The 20791-nt window shown below is 42.3% G+C and overlaps 1 protein-coding gene across 11 annotated transcripts in view; it reads right to left on the bottom strand.

Annotated features, from left to right (window-relative positions):
* Nucleotides 1-633: 633 nt before the first annotated feature.
* TIAM1 (TIAM Rac1 associated GEF 1) overlaps nt 634-20791 on the bottom strand; it is a 188683-nt gene continuing 168525 nt past the window's right edge. For 10 of the 11 annotated variants that reach the window (XM_042788618.1, XM_042788619.1, XM_042788620.1 and 7 more), the window contains 12 exons: nt 16235-16414; nt 15734-15802; nt 15217-15342; nt 13443-13551; nt 11164-11343; nt 10918-11036; nt 9486-9594; nt 7890-7948; nt 6894-6996; nt 6060-6147; nt 5018-5190; nt 634-3048 (listed from right to left, as the gene is read on the bottom strand). In XM_042788618.1, coding sequence (XP_042644552.1) covers nt 2564-3048; nt 5018-5190; nt 6060-6147; nt 6894-6996; nt 7890-7948; nt 9486-9594; nt 10918-11036; nt 11164-11343; nt 13443-13551; nt 15217-15342; nt 15734-15802; nt 16235-16414 — 1800 coding nt within the window. In that variant the 3' untranslated portion in view covers nt 634-2563. Of the gene's footprint in view, nt 3049-5017; nt 5191-6059; nt 6148-6893; nt 6997-7889; nt 7949-9485; nt 9595-10917; nt 11037-11163; nt 11344-13442; nt 13552-15216; nt 15343-15733; nt 15803-16234; nt 16415-19501; nt 19937-20791 lie in introns of those variants that run through there. The other variant, XM_033011300.2, reaches the window with a different exon arrangement.

Raw genomic sequence — 20791 nt, 5'->3', positions numbered from 1 at the left:
GCAGCAGCACGCTTCGCACTCATGCTTCAGCAGAGGTCGATGCAGTTTCACGGACTTGGGGAGCCGTGCTGCTAGTTACAGACTTGAACACGCCGTTTTAAAGTTAGCGGTCCCACAACAGGAAAGCTTCATTTTGTGCCAAGGTGCATGCCAAACACTGCGGGCAAATACTTGCATCCAGCATTTGATATCCTGTCTTGTTTTCCATTCTGTAACAGTCAAGGCTCCAGGCTTGGACCTTCCATTGGAGAAATAAATAAATAAATAAATAAACAAACAAACAAATAAATATGAGGTTTCACTAGGAGAGAAAGGAGGCCAACAAGAACAAGAAAAGCTTGCCCCAGCCTTTCATGTGGGACAGGCTGAAGCTCGGCATGTGCTGGCCAGAGGAGCTGTTATCTACCCCAGAGCTCAGAGCCCACCAGAGAGCAGAGCCAAGACAGGCTGTCCCGGTTCTAAGGGAACATCTGCACACACTGCTAAGGGTGGAAACCTTGCAATTAAGGAGACTCCCGACAGGTTATTAAAGCCAGGAGAGTGATCCCAACAGCTTCATCTACTGTAGGACTTGCTTCTACTGAGAGAGGCACCGGTCTTGGAGTACACATGTACACACACCACTCTCATATTTTTTTTCCAGTATTTTATTTCTGACAGGCATTTACAACGTTCCATTCATAGAACTAAAAACATAAAAATAGACCTTCTTTCAGCTTATAAAAGAAATATATAAGAACCTTTGACATAGACATGTCATGACATTATGTACAAGAACAACGGTACCTTCGCAGTACCAGCCTTCCAGTATTTCAGCGCTGACTGTATTCCGCTGGGTACAGCATAGGACAGCTAAAACCTCCGCTTCTCTAACACGCTGGGACACAACTGACAGGTAGATGATATGAAACAATGATGTGATAATACAAAGGGTATAGAAACCTTTCTAAAGCTTTTACGAAAAGAAATCAGAAGATAGCAAAAAGTTAATAGAGAAAGCTTTCGTAAGATCAAGTATAGTGCACCAGAAACCAGAAAGGGGAGGGGCAAGGGGAGAATGCTAGCTGGGACACAAAGACAGTGATGGATTTTTTGGGGGGAAATAATTTTTGTTATGTTTTAAAATATAGTCAAGAGTGGATTTTATAAAATATAATCCTAAAGCTATTATAAAATTTCAGGTTTTCAAAGTACCTACTAATGTGTCAAACATCAATAGATACCAGCAAAAAAAAAGAAAATTTCATATAATCTTTGTCTTTTTCCTATAGGTGAAACTGAAATGGGAAAAGCTATATAAATCTTAAAAAAAAGTGCTATTTTGTGTTTCGTATTTGGAAGTCTACTTAAAAACCACAAGATTTTAGTCACATTTTACCCTGTTTTAGATGTTTAAATAAAAGATTTTAAACGCTAGAGATTTGCTTGTGTAGAGCTTGTTCATACTCCATTGCAGTGGAAAAGCTTTTATAAAGGAATTAAAATACACTAGTTTCACCCACAGTAGGAGAGTGGATGAGGTCAGTTTTTTGGCCATGAACTCCCTGTCCCCTAAGCCCAAACTCTGCCAGAGAGAGCGGACTAAACAGATCTATGATGTTGCTACACTGGCTCCAGCGAGGTTACACCATGGATCCATTTGGTCCACTACAATTCAGTCATGTAATTTTATTTTATTCTTTTTATTATCTAACTAAACTCCAGTCTCAAACATATACAATAATCCTTTTCCTGAAGAAAGTTATACCTAAATAAGAGTTTCCAGTTCATATTTGAATATAAAACCACCATTCCTCACCCTCTGCAAAAAGCTAGCCTCGTATCCTAGACGTGGAGCTATGCTAACGCTGTAAAACTCTTATCCCTTTGTGCCCCTGCATCTCAGGTAAAATACAAAAAAATATTTCTTCAAGTGTTAAATTTGGATCTCTTTTAAAAGAGTTTGGCATCTTTATAGCGTTATGTAAAACTAGAGCTTCCGACATTGACATTAAATTAGACCAGTCACAGACCAAGAGGACTTAACACAACATAAATCCCAAACCTTTCCTCACACATTCCTAAAATACATGTATATTCTCTTACATTTAAAGAGGGAAAAGTAATAAGAATGCTGCAACTGTACACGTTAAAAAGGCAGTTTCCTCATTAAGGAGATGAACCTACGACTGACGTTTTACAGCTATAAAACCCTCTGGTCGTTGTGCTATTGTTTAAGCTAGTTTGCTGCGCGTAGGTTAAGACATCCAGAGTAATTTCTTTTCCAGTGATGATATTCTCCCCATACTTAATTTCAGCCCCTGATTATTTTAGAATAAATAACATAGTGTGAAAGCCCTTGGTAATGTAAGACAGGACCTCAAGCTTATTCTGTTCCAGGTTTTGAGCGTTTTACAGTTGCCTAAAGTGTGGCCTCATGGCTTCGGACCAATTCAGCTGCCGAAATGGTGTGTGCAAGTGTGCAATCTATCGGGATCGGCTCTCCGCGGTGCGCGGGGGCAAGAGGGAGGGATGGAGGGCGGGAGGGGGAGACCTATGCATCCGGGAGGGGAAGGGGACCGGTTTAGAGCTCTGTGTTCAGTTTCCTGCTGGGGACAAAGTCTTCACGCCGAACCCAGATGACCTCCTCGCCGTGGCCCTCCACATCGCCGTTGATGCCGGATAAGGCCGCCTGCTTCTTCAGCTGGGTCATCCTGGAGGCGTGCGTGTCCGTGGCCCGGCGCGGGTGCTCTCCCCGGCAGGGCTGGCTGCTCGTGATGGAGGCCGCCTGCAGCCGCTCCCGAAGGTCTCGGTCGGCCACGGCCCCTCTCACGGCCTCGCAGTACTCATCGTCATCGCTGAGGATGTCCGTTTCCTTGATGTCCTCCTGCTCCTCATACTGAGCAAGGTCAAACTGTTCCTCTACCCAGCGGTCAGTGTCCCCACTGTGCGGGGGCTGCTGGGGCTCTTTTTCAGGGCTGCTCGTGTAGACGGCATCTGAGTCAATGGTAAACCTGTTTCGGGCCAGCCGCCGCCTCCTCCTCCCAAGAGACTTGCTTGGGGCTGACACTGCGCACACACAAAGATAAAACCCCACAGGCTTTTTACACACGGTACAACTCTCTGTAAAAAGTTAGTCTTCCAGGGGCCCTTTATTTAACACCACTAGGCACAAAGCAGGCAGACTCCCACGAATGACCTAGTCATTCGGCATCCTCCCTGCGGGCAAGTCACACTTCACCCAGCTCCTCAGCACAGGTCTCTCTCCAGCTGGAAAAGGAGTTTCTGCTACTCAGATCCACAGTTGGGATAATGGCCCACAATTACCGTTCCTCCTAAGCAGTAGGCAGCCAGCCAGCCAGCACAAAGTGCATCTGTTCAGCTCAGCTTCTCACACGCAGTGCCCTGCTGTCAGCACACCGTGAAAACCAACTAGCCTTACGCCTTGGTACCAGAAATTGCCTTGTCTTGGGTAAGAGCAACACTGTAGGTTTCCAAGTAGCTACCTCAGTGCTGACGATGCTGCAGTTGTTGCATTATTTATGAGGAAGTAAGTTCCCTCCTGTCCAGGCTCTGCTACTCCCTTCCCCGCTCCCTCCCTACTGGGGGAAAAAACAAAAAGCAAAAAAATCCCCAAACCCAGAAAAACTTTCAGAAGTTCCTTACTCAGCATCAGCTGGTCTACTAGCTTTTGCAACTGGCCCAATTAGCAAATTCACATCTTCTGTGTTGGCACATCTTCATAAGAGGCTTGTGAGGCAAAGCAGGGGACGAATCCTGCAGCTGAAGGACCTGCAGGCATTCCGGCGCTTTACGTGCACACACACGTAGCTCCATGGCAAGCAGGTGAACTCCGAGGTTATAGTTTGTCCCCCTCCACTAAACAGCACCTTAGCACTTTCAGTATGTCTTTACTAAACTCTAGCTTGGGGGCGGGGTTGTATTTTAATATCCCTGAGCCACAAAACATGCATCAAGTACAACAGCTCAGCAGTTGCAAAATTTAACTGTAGCGAGAGGTCTGGACTCTAAGAGGAGATTTTAAACTCTGCAGAACTCATCATGCAAATGTGCCAAACTGAAAGGAGGTTTGGCATCTGCAGCAGATTAGCCCCACAGGCTGACTGAAGCAGCACTGTGGTAAAACAGCTGTATTTTGGCCCGCCTTTGACTCTTCCTTCTTATGATTTTAAGTGTCTCTGAAGCAGACGGCTAGCAACACCCCAAGTGAGAAGCCATGCTGCAAATGTTATTGGTCTGGCCTGCCCATTACAGAGGAGGAACAGAAAGCCTGGTTGTCTACATTGCTGGATCTAATGAGCAGAAAAAAAAAATAAATAACAGACCAGAACAAAACATGCAGCGGCGCCGTGTACTTTTCAGGTGGAAGCAAATATTTCTTTCCTCCATCATCTAGTGTTCTGAAAATGAAAACCTGCTTTTCCCTGGGATTTTCTCATTGTTTTTGCCTGAAGTCAACTGAAAAGGAAAATCTGCGGTTTAGGTCAGGCCATTACAAAAATAATAGTATCAAGTGCATGCTTCTCAAAATGTGAGAAGCAGAAGCACATGCCCTTTAGCAATAGAGCTAAAAAGGCTAAAATGGAGGACATACAAAGCTATCTCTTCAAACCAAGCCACTCACTCGGGGGAGCTGATTTTTTCTTGTGCATTTTAGTTTAAAAGTGCTAGGGTTTGCTCAAAATTCTGTACATGCTTTTAAGAAATACGCAGCGGGCTTCTGCTTTGTTCAGCTGAAACCCATTTCCAGATTAAAGTGCACAGCCAATCAGTATGAACAGGAATCCCATTTCTTCCTTCCATGCCAGGAGGACTGCTCTGAAGCTGAGCCTTGAGTGCAAAGCAAGGTAAATAGAGTCAATTTAAGGCTCTCAAGGAGGTGAAGCATGGAAAACCAGCAGTTTTTACATACAGAGGAGAGAATGCTAATCCTAATATACAAGTAACAGACACCACCACATGTCCTACAACGGTGCTGGGGTAACTGGGATCTTGAAAGTCTGTAGCCCTACAGTACCTGCCCTGTTCATGGCTGGCCTTGCACCTTTTAGAGCACACAATCTTTTTCCACCAAAAGGAACATATTGCTGGGATGAGGGCAAACTTTCGGTTTTAAGAAGCTGTCTTCTGTGTTTATCCCGCAGAATCGAGTGCACTGCCTTCAGAAAGTCCTTCCTGTGTTCTGGTGAACTGAAAAATAGGCAAGAATGCAAAAGGCAGCATTATCTCTCGGGAACTGCTAAAAGCTTGATGTAAATGAGGTAAATAATGACCAGTTCTGAATTTAAGACAATACAAACTGACTGGCACGCATTTCCCCCAGAGAATAGTCCATTTACTACAGTATTTTCAAAGCAAAGGTGAATCTATAATCATTGAGATGGATATCCAAGGAAACGAATACACTTCATTAACAAAATATTTAGCCATTCACCAGTCTTGAGGCTTCCTTCTCCTCCAACATCAACCATGCACTTCTCTTTGCCTGATAAACATCAAGTTGACCTTTGGTGGCTAATTAAATCTCAGTTTGATTCCTGTAAACACACACACACACCAAGCAGAAGTCCTGCAACCCTCTACTACCTAGTAGTAGGAATTGGCTTGGTATCAGCTCCTTTAGACCCTGGTGAACTTGTGTACCAAGTTCTTACTTGAACTCTAAAACACATCAGGGCAACCACCACAAGACGGACAAGGTTTACTTGAAGAGAGTGCAATGCCCTAAGAGCAGAGGTTGACCTTGGTGGCATGAAAGTACCAGCTGAACAAGACACATGAGCAGCTACTCGACATAAAAATCCAATGCTGGAGTTTAGTTGGATTTACATTTGTGAAGGGAAAATTGCAATAAGGATATTCCCATAAAGGTGCAAAGCTGATCAAATATATGCTTTTATTTTAATACATTTTATGGAATTCTGCCTGCCAGAAGTAAGGTTTTAACACCCTCTTCCCACTTTTCCTACTGGCTCTTCCCAGATTACCTTAAAGGAAAGGCATAGGCAAGCTGGGACCCAGAGATGTAGCTGCCATTGAAAATGTGGAAACACACTTACCTACAGCAAAGGTGAAAGGTTCTTTCTGGCCTGCCTTCAGACTCAGATTTAACATGGACAATCTCACATACAGAATTGGTCTCTGCATCTAAAGTCAAAACCAAGGAGCACTTCACACAACAGTTTCTCGTATTTAACCCCAAATTAGAGTATTTATTCCACAATCCTGAAAAAATGGTTTAAGACCATCTGGGACAACAGATAACACACTGCAAATAATACTAACTTATGGCTGAAAGGCAGCAGTGGACAAGTGACTAATGAAACAACAGACATTTAAACTCTACAAAATCTGGTAGTACTTTATATGCACTCAGTCCCATAAAAATACAAAACCTATCCCCTCAGCTTTTCAGGTATTCCACAGAGTACTGTCATATTTTACTGCCACATCCTATGTTCTTCCCACTTTCACTTATGCATTAGAAGGGGAGAAACTTGTTTAAAATTTTGAATTTTTTAATATAGTAAGCTTCACATGAAGCTATCAACAACACACACAAAAAAAAAATCAATAGCTCTGTTGTTTCACAGCTGCAAGATTTCCTTCTAGTCTCCAGAAAAGGAACAGAGTGAACCACAGTCAACAACTACTTCGTCCTGTTTTTCCAGAACCCTGACTGGCTTCAGAAAAGTTCTGACAAGCTGGAGACACACAACTGGAGCTTCTGCCCCTATGTTTTTCTCCAGGGCTATTATGGATGTTGAGGTTGGGGGTTCCTTGCTGAGGCCTTAGAAGCTGCATACACATATATCAAGGACAAACATTGGTCAGTGAATGCCCCCAGGCCAAACATTAAGAACCCTGCCAAATTCACGCAGTGGGAACATTACCTGCACTTGCCAATGCTCGAACTTGCAGTGCTTCTAAAGGTATCATGTGGCGAAAGCGGAACGGATCCCAGTCTTCATAAATTGAAGCTCTATGTGATCCTCCCTGGAAGAATTTCAAAATACTGTTAGGAAATGAGACACCTTGGGATAGACAGACGCAAAAGCCTCCATTGCTTTCAACTGAGAATGTCCAGCTAGAGACTTATTGCAATTCCTCTTCTCTCAGTACAACGACTTACTAACCAGCACCACGGATGTGCCTATCTATGAAGGTCTTGCTAAATTCTAGACAGAAGCAACCATTAGACCGATCAACTCTTATCAGTCACTCCAAAGTTATTCTGTGGTCAGCTGACTTTAGAAAACAACCATACAAGCATTTCAAATCACACTTAGATTTATGCCATGCGTGGAAATCAGAAAGTTTTCTCTAATACTATAAACTGTGTTCCCTATCGTAGCAGGCATGTGTTTACTGTCAAGCTTAGATTTAACTTTTAATCCCAAACTCCAGTAGGATCCCCTGATAGATACTGTAGGCACACCTAATTTAGCTAAGAGCAGTCAGCACCTGCTCCATGGCATGTGACAGCCAGAACTGAAGCGAGGACATTGTGCTTCACTAGGGAAGTTGACAGGCATCAGCGCTCATATTTGATTCGCATACACTGATCAGAGCGCCAAACACCAGAGGAACATTCAAGGCAACACACTGTTTCATGGAAGTCCACTCCACAGCATGGAATGGATGTGGCAGGCCACAGGAATGATTAGTCCCGCAGAGAGCAAAGGATAAACCAAATGAATGCTTGCAGAGCACTGTGCCCAGGCCAGACAGCAGCCCACTTGGCATTACTCAAAACCTCTGCTGTCTGGCAGAGAATAAGAATCACGTATCCAAAAGCACACTCTAGCACCAGGGCTTTCTGGAAAGCAAATCTTGATTGTAGCACCACAAATACACACGGTATCATCAAAATAGTCCATGCAACTTACAAGTTTCTTCTTCTGTTTGGAACCATCCTTGTACACAAGGACCACAGCAGTTTTGAACACTAGAGGAGAAAGTTAGAAACAAAAGCTGTGTAGTCAATAAGGTTGGGAACAGCTCTCCTCTGTGCACAAGCACACAGACCTTTCAACTCCTCAGACAGCCCTCACCCGAGTCAGGGAGGAAAGGCAGGAGTGAACCTACCTCTTGCATATTCTCCCCAAAAAACCCTAAGCTCAACTGCTTTTAGTACACAAACCCAGGTTACTTCAAAGTCACTTGAAACTTAGGAGTGTAAGTTACCAGTTATTGGAACAACTACTCAAGCAGCAACAGTTCCATACAAGAATTTAGAGAACTTTAATCCCCCTGGCTAAATTCACCTCAGAGAAATGAGCAGGATCCAGCTACATGCAGCCAGCCAGTCAAGCAGATGAGACTGTGCTTGGACAGAATGTGAAGCCCTCCTAGGTGGGACAGTGATCTGTACTAAATTAACAAGTGAGCACCACTGGCAGGCAGAGGTGTAATCCAATTCCTCTTTTGCCACACAACATCCACACGAAGCTGGAAATTGTCTTTCAAGACTCCAGATTTCCTTGTGATCTCTTTCTTCAGGCCTCAAACGCACCTTTTATTTTAGGATTGAATTGCATGGACATTTAATGAAACATTTAAAGCCTTCTGGAGTAATTAAGAGTTGCTGCACATTCCCAGCACCTTTCATGAGGCCCCTCAGCTTCAGGGTATGACTAGGTGCTTTCCCAACTTACAGGAAAGCAATCAATTTTTATATGCTCTTCCAGAGCAAAGCTGAAAGAGTCTTCATCTACTATTTGTTTGGTATAAAACAAAACCAAAAATAAACATCTTTGGCTTCCTATCCAGCATCACTTTCTAGAAACAAGGAAAAACCCTGTTGCGTGTAAAGAAATTTAGGAACAAATAAAGAAAACCTAGCACACTCTGCATCACTTGATATAATTCTGCAAGTAAGAGAGACATGATTTAGCCAATATAAGCAATCAGGTACCTTTCCAAGGGATCATGTTCAAATGCAATGGAAAGACCCTGAGATCTATGCCAAGAGCAGTTTCAATTTCTAGTTTGGCCACCCAAGAAAGAATACTTGGAGGGAGACAGACCACTCCAAAGCAACTCACTGGGAGTTCTGGCTTAGCTTTTAAGCACTTTTTGAAGCATAGGTATACAAGTTCTTTCTGGCAAAATGCACCGAGAAAAAAGACAAAGCCTCTGCAAGTCCCCAACCCATTCTACAGGATGTGAAGTAGAGTTACCTGTCATCAGCTTAGTGAACTATATCTTTTCAAAAGACAAGATACCTTTCTATATAGCTCTCAATTCATAGTTTTGGATATGGGTTTAAGAAACTCTTGCGCTATTACAGCAGTCACCTCCAAACACTCCACTAGTTTTAGACCAACACAGAACAGAATTTGACCATTGCAGCAAAGAGACAAATATGATTTTAAGTTCCAGCCAACCTTGAGGAAGGCAATACTCAGCTACCTTCAACAGATATTTGCTAAGGCACAGCTGAAAATCTTAGGCATCTGAAATAAAATTACTAGAATACAAACCAAAGGCTGCCAGCTCAGGCTCCTTCTTCCATTTCCCCAGTGAAGCAGGAGGGTTCAGCCATATCACTGTATTATGCAAGAGCAAGTCCCCCATTGAAAGGTCTGCAACCTGCCAACACAAACATATGCACGAAGACAACCTGTAATCAGTTCAAGAAAGTTTAATTTCCATTCAAGAAAACTTGCTTGAAGTTTATTCCTAAACAAACCAAAAAATGCCTCAGAAGCAAACTTTTGGAATATATCGTCAGATGACTTCAAGCATGTACAGACAGACTGTGACAGTTAGCAACAGATGCATGTAAATCCTTAATTGGTGAACACGCGTTAGAAGTCAAACTAAGAGGCCAGCTCTCGTAACTTGGTAGGAAGTCAGAGCAGAAAACCACGTTTTCCTTCCATTTTTTTTCTCCCTTGTCTACCTTTCTCCCTACTAGTTTCTTTCAAACATTGTTATGTTTGAATGTCTAAGCATAGCCCCCACCACACACACACACAGAGCTTAGGGTAAAGTTTAGAGACCTCATCATGTGAAGTGGTCAAACCACTTCCTCCCCACAGTTTCTACGGCTCTTTATTTTGCCCAAAGGCTCATCTGTGAAAACCACATTGCTGGAAATTGGCTAATAATAGAGTTCATAACAACTGTTGAGAAATGCCTAGTAATATTGCAGCAACCAGATCTTTCACTTTGACTTATGGTCTCCCAGAGTGAGAAACTAAGGGCTATCACCAGTTTTGAGTCCAGGTTACCCCATTCCTCCACCTTCCTCTCAGTGAAGTCTGATTTTTGCCAAAGGATGCCACGGATACCATCAGCACAACAACCCAATGTCTCCCCAATAACAAGAGCAACACTAAGATAGGAGTTTACTGTCTCCTCTCCCAGATTAACAGCAAACCACAGTTGCTTTCCCCAACACACATCCTGGCATACGTGCCATATGAGACATCTAGACCAAAGCCCAAGGCTCTCTCACGTATCAAGACCACAAACACACTTTCTAAAAGAAAAACAGCAGTTTCTCAGACCCCGCAACTCACGTTTTGACCTCTTTAAAGTGATCAAAGAGTTTAGTACAGACTTGCGTCAGCATGCCACTCTGCTCAGACTGGTGGGGCAAGATTATTTGTGTGAAATGAGGAGAGCCAAGCAAGACATGGACATCAAAATAGTGAACTGCAGGCTGGGATGTGATTTTGACCCAAGCACAACACTGAAGGTGAATTAACCCACCACTTCTTTACATTGGTCCCACTCACTGAACTATACAAGGAAAAGCAGTTTTTTAATTGGATTGGGATTTACCTGTTTGCACCAGGATCCTCTTAAACAACACAGCATGAGAGGTAAATATTTGATACAGTTTAACATTCATGCTACAGGCACCAAAATAACATCCTTTTTCTCTTAAATTTGAGCAACTGTTACCTCTTTTTTCTCCCCTGTTTGTTCTGCTATGAGTTGGTCAAACACTGCCCCATATTCTTCATGGATTTTCTGCATTTCATTAATGTGGCTGGCAACCTTGTTCATTGTTTTTATGGCCACTAGAAGACAGACAGAGAGATAGGTGAAGAGACAAAAGGTATTTTTAAACTTCTGAGAGGAAGGGGGAGGAGGAAGATTCCAGATCAGAGGTTAAACAGGGGAGAGCAACATATGTTAGCTCCTTACCATCAAGGTGATAATGTTCTTCACTGTCTACATCAGTCAGAGCAAAGAGCTCCTTCAGTAGGAGAGGGTATTTCAGTATCCGCTGGATGGGTTTGATGAGGTAAGACTCCAGTGTGGAGGAGTGCTGCCGTCGGGGATTCTGAGCATCCAGAAATGCCTTGAAAGCAGTGTCTGTCTTGGCTGGAAGAATAAAATTAAGATATTGGATAAATCAAACATGATAGCAGCTACCCCGAAAAAATTACTTTTCCAGCTTTAAATTAATTTATCCAGAGACATTTTGCAATGAAGTGCAGATTTATCAGGTCCACAGTATTAGATTTATGCACTTCAGGTTTTGAGTTACTGGTACTTTGCCACAGATATGCTATTTATGATTTTACAACAGGCACCCACCTACCGTACTGATACATGCAGTTTTTAATTGCACTATCCACACTATTTCTGGCCTTGCAAGTATTTCAGAGCAGCATAAATTGTTTTAATCACCTGTTTCCTTTAAGAAAAGGCTCAAACTGGATATTTGTAATAAGTCACTACTCACAAGTCTAGTGTGACAGGTAGACCTATAATATCGGTGAGCCTGGTTATTGTTACCTCATTAAATCTTAAAATGTACTAAACAATAACAACAAAAATCAAGAGCTAGTAAGGAGGCGGGAAGCAGTAAATTTATGATAATGCACCATATTTGGGGAGCATAGACAGACTAAACACCTGATTGCTTTCATCTTTTCTACCTGAATGATACTGAATTTATAAAAATACCATTTTCTCTGTTGCTCCCTTTACTAGAACATAAATTTTTACAGGGAGGGAAATACAGAGAAGGTGGCATTTTTAGACATAGAAGTTATTCAGTGCAGGAACAACTGCACACAATTGCTTTTATTAGAGCTGTGTCCCCTGCCAAGGTTGGGTGGGTTTTTTGCAGGCAGTCACCTGATTTCAACAAAGCAACTTTGGTTTCAAATCCAAAAGCCACCTGCACCTCAGCTGAGGACACCAAATTACACTTGAAACACACTTCCAGGCTTTTTAAGAGATTTAGCACTGCAATCAAATTTTAAGTTCTGTTTGTACAATAATTCAAGCACAACCATGTCCCATTTATAAATAGTCAGCAATGAAAAAGCAAAACAAAACAACCAGATCTACGTAGTCTATGGCCTTAACATTAAGGTTTAACAAAATAATGTTGAAAAAAAGCATAGATGTGACTAGAAACAAATAATTTATTCATGTATTCCACAGAGATGCCAACTATTCTTTGCAGCATGGTAAATAAAGAGTTTGCAAGTAGAAATGGGAAAAAATGTGCACAGCAAAAAAAAACCCAAAACTTTTGATTGTCAGGCATCCAGATGTTCTCTGAAAAATAAGAGCTCCTCCCTTAATGGCACTGCTCCTACAACTGGAAGCATTTGTTTATTTAATGTCTTGGCCAAAAATGAATTGCATGAAGCACTGCTAACTCTAAGAGATTAACACATTCACAGGGGAAAACACATCACTCCAAGGAAAAGAGGCCCATGAGCATTTGTAAGTTCATTTATCTCCATCTCAGCAAGCCAGGCTCTACTAGGAATTCATACATGGAAACTTCTCAGGGAAACTAGAATGAAGGTGAGAGGAAGAAGAGAGAGAGCACAGTGAAGTTAAAATATTTAGACAGCTTCCATGAAAAGTTCTCCCAGGCTTGTCTTTTCTGAGTGCGTGTCAGAGTTCAACCACATTGGCCAGAGCTTCAGTGGGATTGTCACTAGCAAGGATTCACAGCGCAAACTCTGGGAGGATCCAGAGGTCATTACAAGTGCCACCACTCCTGGTTCCAAAGTACACAGTGATCCATTAGCACATACCACATTGCCTATTTATGAAATCTTTCCACTCCCCACATGAGTGAAAAAAAACCTGAACATGTCAAGGGAGAATAAATTAAGTGTGGGGGGAAAAACTACATCCAAGGTTAATGACCTCTTGTAATGAGCTACTTGGGTATCATTACACCAAAGGTGGTCCAAGAACACCCATGGCCCAGAGCCCTCTGGCAGGCTCTCAGGCCAGATGGACTTATTTCCCTACTGCGAAGGCTCCTGGAGGGCAACCAGGCATGTGTCTGCCCCCATTCCTCTGCCACAGCTTGCCCTGCACGGTTTGGGCTGCAGTGGCCACCTCTCAATACCCACAAGGACAACCTGTGCCAACCCAAAACAACATGTTGCTGCGATCTCTCTCTCTGCATGCCCAGTTCTGTTTGCCCAGCACATGGCTCTTACCTTTCACCAGTACTTTGGGGACTTTTGTGTGGCTGGCACAGAAGGCACTGTACAGCTTGAACCGGTCGGCATAGTAAAGAAAGGATCCACCCAAGGAAAACAACACTTTCTAGGATTTAAAAAAAAAAAAAGGTAAAAAAGGAAAAAAGCATTAGGAAAAACCAAACACATATGAAAGCCAGTTAGTTATTTTCCCTTCTGCCAGGTCACCTGAAGTTTCCATTTAGTTTCTGGATGACAGGACACTACATTTTTAGAGTGTTTTCACACCATCTAGCAAGAAACAGGCCCAGCCTCGGTGTCTGAATTCAGGCTGTGTGTTTAAGATCATTAGCCAAGTTCCAGTTACGACGATCTGGAGGCACCACTGATTATAGAGGGAACTAGGTTCACAGCTTCAGAACTATATTTAAATGCTTGAGCTTAAAACTTTATTGATCTAAGTAACGACCAGAGGCCACAGATAGGAGTGGAGGTATCTGACTTTGTAATGGATCAAGACACCAAGGAGCTGCAAGTAAGAATATCATCCCTCTGCACAAACACACCAAGGTCTTCACTCTCTTGAAAATGAGTTTATGCTAAGGGCCAAACACAATCTTTCCCCAAGATGTCTATGCCATGGTCAAGAGTTTGCTCTGCTACCCACTTAGGAACAAGATAACGTGGGGTGGGTGGGTGAAACAACATATAGACAGCTTGCCTACAGTCAGCAGAGGGAAGCAAACTGCAGAACTGAAACCGTGAAGCCCCAAATTCCTGTTTCAAACACTGCTTTCAGACTATGCCCATAGCGAAGAATTGAAGGTGAGGTTGATGGAAAGAGGTAGAAGCAGTAGCACTCAGAAGCTAGAGCTCTCTCCAGAAGGAGGCTTCTTCTACACTTCTTTCTTAAAGCTCAGAGCACTCAGTGGTAACAGATGCTTCCTCCACTAAAAAAAAGAAAAGTGCCTCTGTGCTCTCCATTAAGGGCACATTTCCTACAAAACAAAAGCCGTGTTCTGGTGACATGAGGGCAGTGTTCATGACGGATGCTTGTTTCAGACAAGCACCTAATGGCAAGGCCACATAGGCACAAAAAGACAAGTTCTTTCAGTAGCTCTTCCAGGACTCTATGTTAGCTGAAGAGCAATCCCAGGGGAATTATTATTATTCATCAAGAGATCCTGTCCTCTCCCAAGGTGAGTGCTCAAAGCATGAGTAAAATTCCCCAAGGACAAAGCACTGTAGTAGCTACTTGCCATATATACAGTACATAATTGCATTAGAAATAAAACAAAATCTCTGTTTCCACATTTTCCTACTTTATTTAAAATTAAGTTTACATATCTTTAGCTTACATTTATCCCTCTGATGCACATTTGCTGATTGTTGGAAGTATTTGCCATATAGTTCCACTATGCACCAAAAGCCCAAATACAGAATTCAATTTATAGTTCCAATCTGTAGACCTAGTAGGCTTCTGAACTACTACATTAGACTTGTCAGAACAAAGATTTTATGTGACTTTCCATTTCTAGCTTTTCCTGACAGTCTGAGACAAGAAATCTGGCAGAAGGGCAAGAATAGCATCTAAAAGCACATGGTGTTATAGATTTTTAGTGCTCTGTACGGCTAAATGTAGCATAAACTACAGCTGTAGCAGGATCAGTATTAGCTAAAAACTGAACTCAAGTGTAAGTAGATGCAGGTTTTCAGGTGAACAGTGACAGTAGTCAGATAAATACAATGAAGACTGTTAAAGGACTACTCAGATTGTAAACAATGAGATTACCTTAAATTGCTCAACTTTTTCAAGTTTTTCCAGGTCTGGAACCAGCCTTACACCATCTTCAAGAGTTTTCAAGAACTCTACCTGGAATGCTACCATTTCAGTCAGATTTCCAAAGAGAACATCCAGCTAATAAGAGGAAAAAAAAAAAGAAAAACAACAAAAAAAACAACAAAATCAAACAAAAAAAAAAAAAAAAAAAAAAAACAAAACCAAAACCAAACAAACAAAAAAAAACAAGATAGCGAAAATACCACATTGCAGGTAAATCATGTTTTCTAGAACTCCTGTAATTCTCAGTCCAATTGTACAATCAGTGTGATGTCAGGAAAAAAACCCGACAGACTATACATTATTAATCAGTACCTTTATACCCTACTCAGTTCATTATTCTTAAAAAAATGGAATTCAAAATTTCTCCATAGCCCTTGCTCAGACAAGCAAGTCAAGCTGGGGGGTGGGTAGAGATGAGGGGTGTGTGTAAGCTACCTGGCAAAAAGATGAGCAACAGTTAACATACCTCATCTGGTGTGAGGAACGTTTCTTTTTGCAGAGGCTTCAGGTATCTCTCCATTAGACAATTTAAGTCCTAAAATACAGAAAAAGATTCCCAGGTTGGTTTCTCAAACTTCCTCTGGACATTTATTGAAGTGGCAAAGATCGCCGTTTACCTACTCTATGGATTTTTCCCTTTCACGCATAAGTTGGATTTCACTGAATTTAAGATAGTTAAAGGAAACATTTACACAGTTTTACTTACAAAATCAATACTGGATCTTGTTGAGCAGTGTTCCTCTGCACACCGGCTGAATAATTTCAAAATAATAGAATAAGAATTTGGAAAGCCTACTTATTTCAGAGGTTTAAGTTACTATTCTAGGCACAGATTGCCAAATTGAATATAAGTTAACTAAGAGATAGATGCATGAAACAACCTGAAATATTAAAGAAGAAACTAACAAGATTTTCCAGGAGGTGGAAAAATATTAGTAGACTGAAACAACACATAGAGACCCCTTACTTTGACATAGGTGCGTTCTGTCTCGAGAAGTTCACAGATAACCTTTCGCAGTTTATCTGCATCTGTGAGTTGTCTCATGGTGGCCAGCTGGGGTCCTGTAAATTCCTGAGGATGAGCACTTGAATCAGAAGGGTTCATTTCATGCAGACTGCGACAGAAAGCAGCGACCTGCTCTGTACTCTTTAAAAAGAAGGAAGAGAAAAGACCAGCGGTAATATTTTAAGCAAGAGCCACATGAACAATGGAGCTGAGAAGACTTTGCAGTTAAATAGTTGCAGCTTGAGGGCTTTTTAACAGGCATCACAGTCCAGAAGTGCACACATCATTTCATATATCTGTCTAGCCTATCTCTCAGTGACTGGGGATAAAGGGGAAGAAAGGAAAAAAAAAAAAAACAACCAACCAACAAACAGTTGCACAATTCAAGTTAATTGAAGTACTGTTCAATAACACTCCTGTTTCCAGATAAGCATGAACTTTAATTAAAATTGGCTCTTCCAGCACTTAAGATTGAAAAACAAGCAAACAAAAAGGCCCAGGAATGGGAACCAAAAATGACTGTGCAAACGAAACACATGCCCCAGTCCTCTGCCAGTTCCCTAATCTAGTTTGCAACAGTCCTGTGAATAGCTGTGTCAACACAGCCAAGGAGACAACATGGAGACAGAAACGATTTAAGATGGATTTTGGAGAAGCAGAGCCATCTGGGGAACAAAGCCTCTCAAGGCTTCAAATGTAAGCTCTTCAGGAAAGTAACTGTCTATCTGTTCTGTGTTTGGAAACATGCCTTGAAGGGTGAGTTGCTTCCCCCTAAATCAGGTTTTGCAAAGCTGCTACATCTAGCTGGTTTCTTCAATGTTTAATCAGCTGTCTATATATAAGACCATTATCCTCTCTTCACCTCCTCATGTTAGATCATCTTCTTGCATCTTTTGTTACGCTGAAAAGTTTGGAGCAGGTACAGTCTCTGGTGTCTGTGACGACAGCCCCAAGCTTCTAGGGTTGCCAAAGCAGCAGCGTGCCCCGTCTCCATCCCTCCCAGAGACCTGGAGGGGGCACGGGAGGGAAAAGAGCTGCTGCTCTTGATCACACCTCTCTAACCTTCTGCACCTAATCCTGCCGTGGTATCTTACTCCAGATGTAGTGACTTCCCAGCACTGCCTCTATAGCTCTCCAGTTCATACTAAAACAACTGACTGAAAATTAGCCTGTCAAAACAGAGAATATGCCAAGAGAGGACAAAAAAAAACAAAACCACATCAAACCAAGCAAACAAACAAACAGCAACAAACTAATTGTAACTGACCGTCTATAGAAAAATGCTTTTTGGATTTAGTTTATTACAGGAAAAATAATCATCTTACGTTATCTGAAGGTTTAATTCAGATAAGGAAGAAAGGAGGGCAAAGAAAGATAAGGAAGTTGAGGGCAGGAGGAAGCAGTGAGTTGAACCAGTCCGTTTCCTTCCTCAGCTTCTAGTAATGGCATGTGTCACCAACAGTTAAGACTTATTAGTCCAAATAATTCCTTCTATTTCCCAGCAAGGTTCCACCGATACTCGCTGTACTCTGAAGTATAAACCATGCCTAAAGTTTTAGGTTAAGTTCTCATTAGATTTCAACAGGTGCAATCTTGATCCCAACGGCCCCAAATCCACAAAGCCCAGCAGGTGAAAGCCCAGCTTCAGTGCAGGCAAAAAGACCTGCCCAAGTTACCTGCTCTGCTGGAGAGGGACAAATTGAAAATTAATATATGTTGATCTGAGCCTGCAAAGATCCATGATATGCAGGGTTTTGCTGAGAAAGGTTTAGCTTTAAGACTATTTTGTGAAAGAATATCTGAGGAAGATAACATCCAGTGGCATTTTGTTTTAGGAGCCAAATGTATGAGTAAAAATATATAAAACACAGTATGGAATCAAACTCCAAAAATAAACCAAGTGTTTTAAACAGTTGGGTGCAGACAGCTCACCATCCTGTGCATGCACTTGAAGTAAGTTGCAGGAAAAGATGGGTCACCCACAAAGAGAGAATGAAAATCTACTTATACCGTGAAACACCAACTAAACACTAACAAGTAGCTGAAAATTTGATAACTGTCATACAGGCACACAGTCTGACCCAGAAGGAATAGTTATACCCATAGCCAAAGAGGAAGTGCAAGAGACTTTTAAAAGCCTTATCTCCACTTGTGCACGCTTAATAAACCGCCTGCTGACTTCAGCCATGTCCAGTTTCAGCCAGCAGCAACCGAGGTCTAGCCACTGCCCTGCCTCATATTTTATGTATTTCCCAAGTATCACTCATGTGATACTCTGGACAGATGAAAAGGCTCAAGCACAATAATGTTCACAAATCTATTCTCTTGCTTGTACATTGAACAAACTGTCTTGTTTCAGTCTTGAACGTAATTCTGTCTACTTTATATTTACTTTGAAAAAATCAATTTCTAGACAGAAAGCAGGTGCACGTTGCACCCAGGGAGGTTCAGAACACAGCTATTTTGCTGAAAACTCTCAAACAGTATTAACAAAAGCCTCTCTGTCCTCATTTTCCTAGAGAAAGTGGATAGAGTAGGGAAGGTCTGGAACAGAAACGGATCCTTTTATCTCCCAGTACCAGCTCTGTTTGCCAGCTGTGACAGTGAGATCACTGAAACAGGATTTCTTCAGGAAAATTACAGCATCACACTTCAGGCGCAATTCTGCGAGCAATCACACCTAGCAGCCTTAAAATGAGATGGAGGGCTGTCACAAGTGGGCTGTAAAGTGAAGTTTACTCTGCAAGTACATTAACCCCTCCACTGCAGGGGGCTCAGCAGAGGAGCTAAGCTCACGTCCTTCCCATGCATGAAGAGCAAGTCCTTAAACTCATCAAGCATACTGATGGTGTCCACAGTGGGGAGTTCCGGCTGCCTACCCGATAGTTTTGAAAGCGGATTGCCATTTCCTCTTGCACTGACTGTATAAAGATGAACGAGTGCCTGTGCATCAGGCAGATTGCCCCCTCGGTGCCATGTAGCACCTCTGTTCCACCACGGATGGTAAACTCTAAGCAGTATTGATCTCCCAAACAAAACTGAGGCAAATTGCATCCTTTCATGCATTGCCAGGACTGCTAATGACATTGCACAATTACAAAAAGCCTCTACAGGGTATATATGTTACAGCTCAGCCTTGAATTTATAACCTGAAAATTAAAACAGCATGAAAATTCATTTAACTGCTAATTACTTAGACTAGTCGCGTTGCACAGCAGATCTGCTCACCAAATACAGCATACGGTACAGAGAGTCACCGGCTCTCCCAGCGCTTTTGTTCTTGAGTTTACGGTTAACTCTCCAAAGAGCCGACATCACTGGAAATGCAGTATTGCCAGAGCTGTCATTCATCTAGGAGGGAAATCCCAGTTCTCCATGTATTCAGCTGATCCGAAAGGCTTTCCCACTCCAGACAGATACTCCATGCTACTTACTTGGCACGTAACATAAAAAACAGCTGCATTTCAATAAGGGTGGGCAGTGAGCATACTTCTCCAAGCAAAGCCTTTCCGCATGTGTCACTTGTCGATGGCCTCATTCACTCACCACATCAGCTGGAACTAAGAGCCAGCTACCAGTCGAAGCGGAGAACCCAACACAGCCTTTCATAGACTCGTTAAGAGCAAAACTTCAGCAGAGAGGCTGAAATGCAGCAACGCGGAGGTGAAGGCAGCCAGGGAATATAAATGTCTTTTGCCTGTGGCTGAGCACAAGCCGATTGGCTATGAACGGCACTGCTGAAGAATATTAAACATCTGAAGGGACAGAGGCACAGAATTAAAAGAACTTTAAAAAGCCAGTTACACGACTAGAAAACCTACCCCTCAAATCCCTGTTTTAATCCTTTCACATCTATTGCAACACGTTGAAGGTTGAGACTTAATTCTGGTCTTGAATAATGCTGCAGAGAGAAGACGACCTATTTTCTCTGAAAAAATACCTCTAAATGGTATAAACATGTACACACACAGCCCACTACAGCATGCTCTCCCAAGCACTAGTGCTGCAAGGTAATGAGCTTTCATTTCAAGAGGCAGTCATCTTTAATTAGAAACAGGGAGAAATTAAAGTCCTGCAGTATTTTAACTGATGACAGTTTTTAAAACACATCCCCAGTTAAATTCAAAGGACTGTTACAGGATAAAGTATGCACAAAGACTGATATTGAGATGAAATGAAACATCTATTTTAGCCTTTGGTAACCAGTAACATTAAGAATGCGCACATATAGTCATTTTTCAGGGTAACTCCCTTGAACGCCAGTTTATTCTACAATATTTAAAAGGCCAAAACAGTCAGGTCACCACAGAGGCAAGATTCAAGAAATTACTCTTGCTATGAAACGTTCCTGATACTCTGCTGGAGACTAACAGAGGGACATCATTTGGATTTCATAAACAGCCTGAAACCTGAATTCACATGCTAGATGAAAACAAGCCTTGATGAGGTGGCAGAGAGCAGGCTTTCCTTTCCCCTACTCTGCTCCCTCCCAGCTCTCTCCTCCTCTTGGCTCCCACA

Source organism: Tyto alba, unplaced genomic scaffold (genome assembly GCF_018691265.1).
Source record: "Tyto alba isolate M040663 unplaced genomic scaffold, T.alba_DEE_v4.0 Super-Scaffold_14, whole genome shotgun sequence".
In the NCBI taxonomy this organism is placed as follows: Eukaryota; Metazoa; Chordata; class Aves; order Strigiformes; family Tytonidae; genus Tyto; species Tyto alba.
This window is presented reverse-complemented; position numbering and strand designations above follow the sequence as displayed.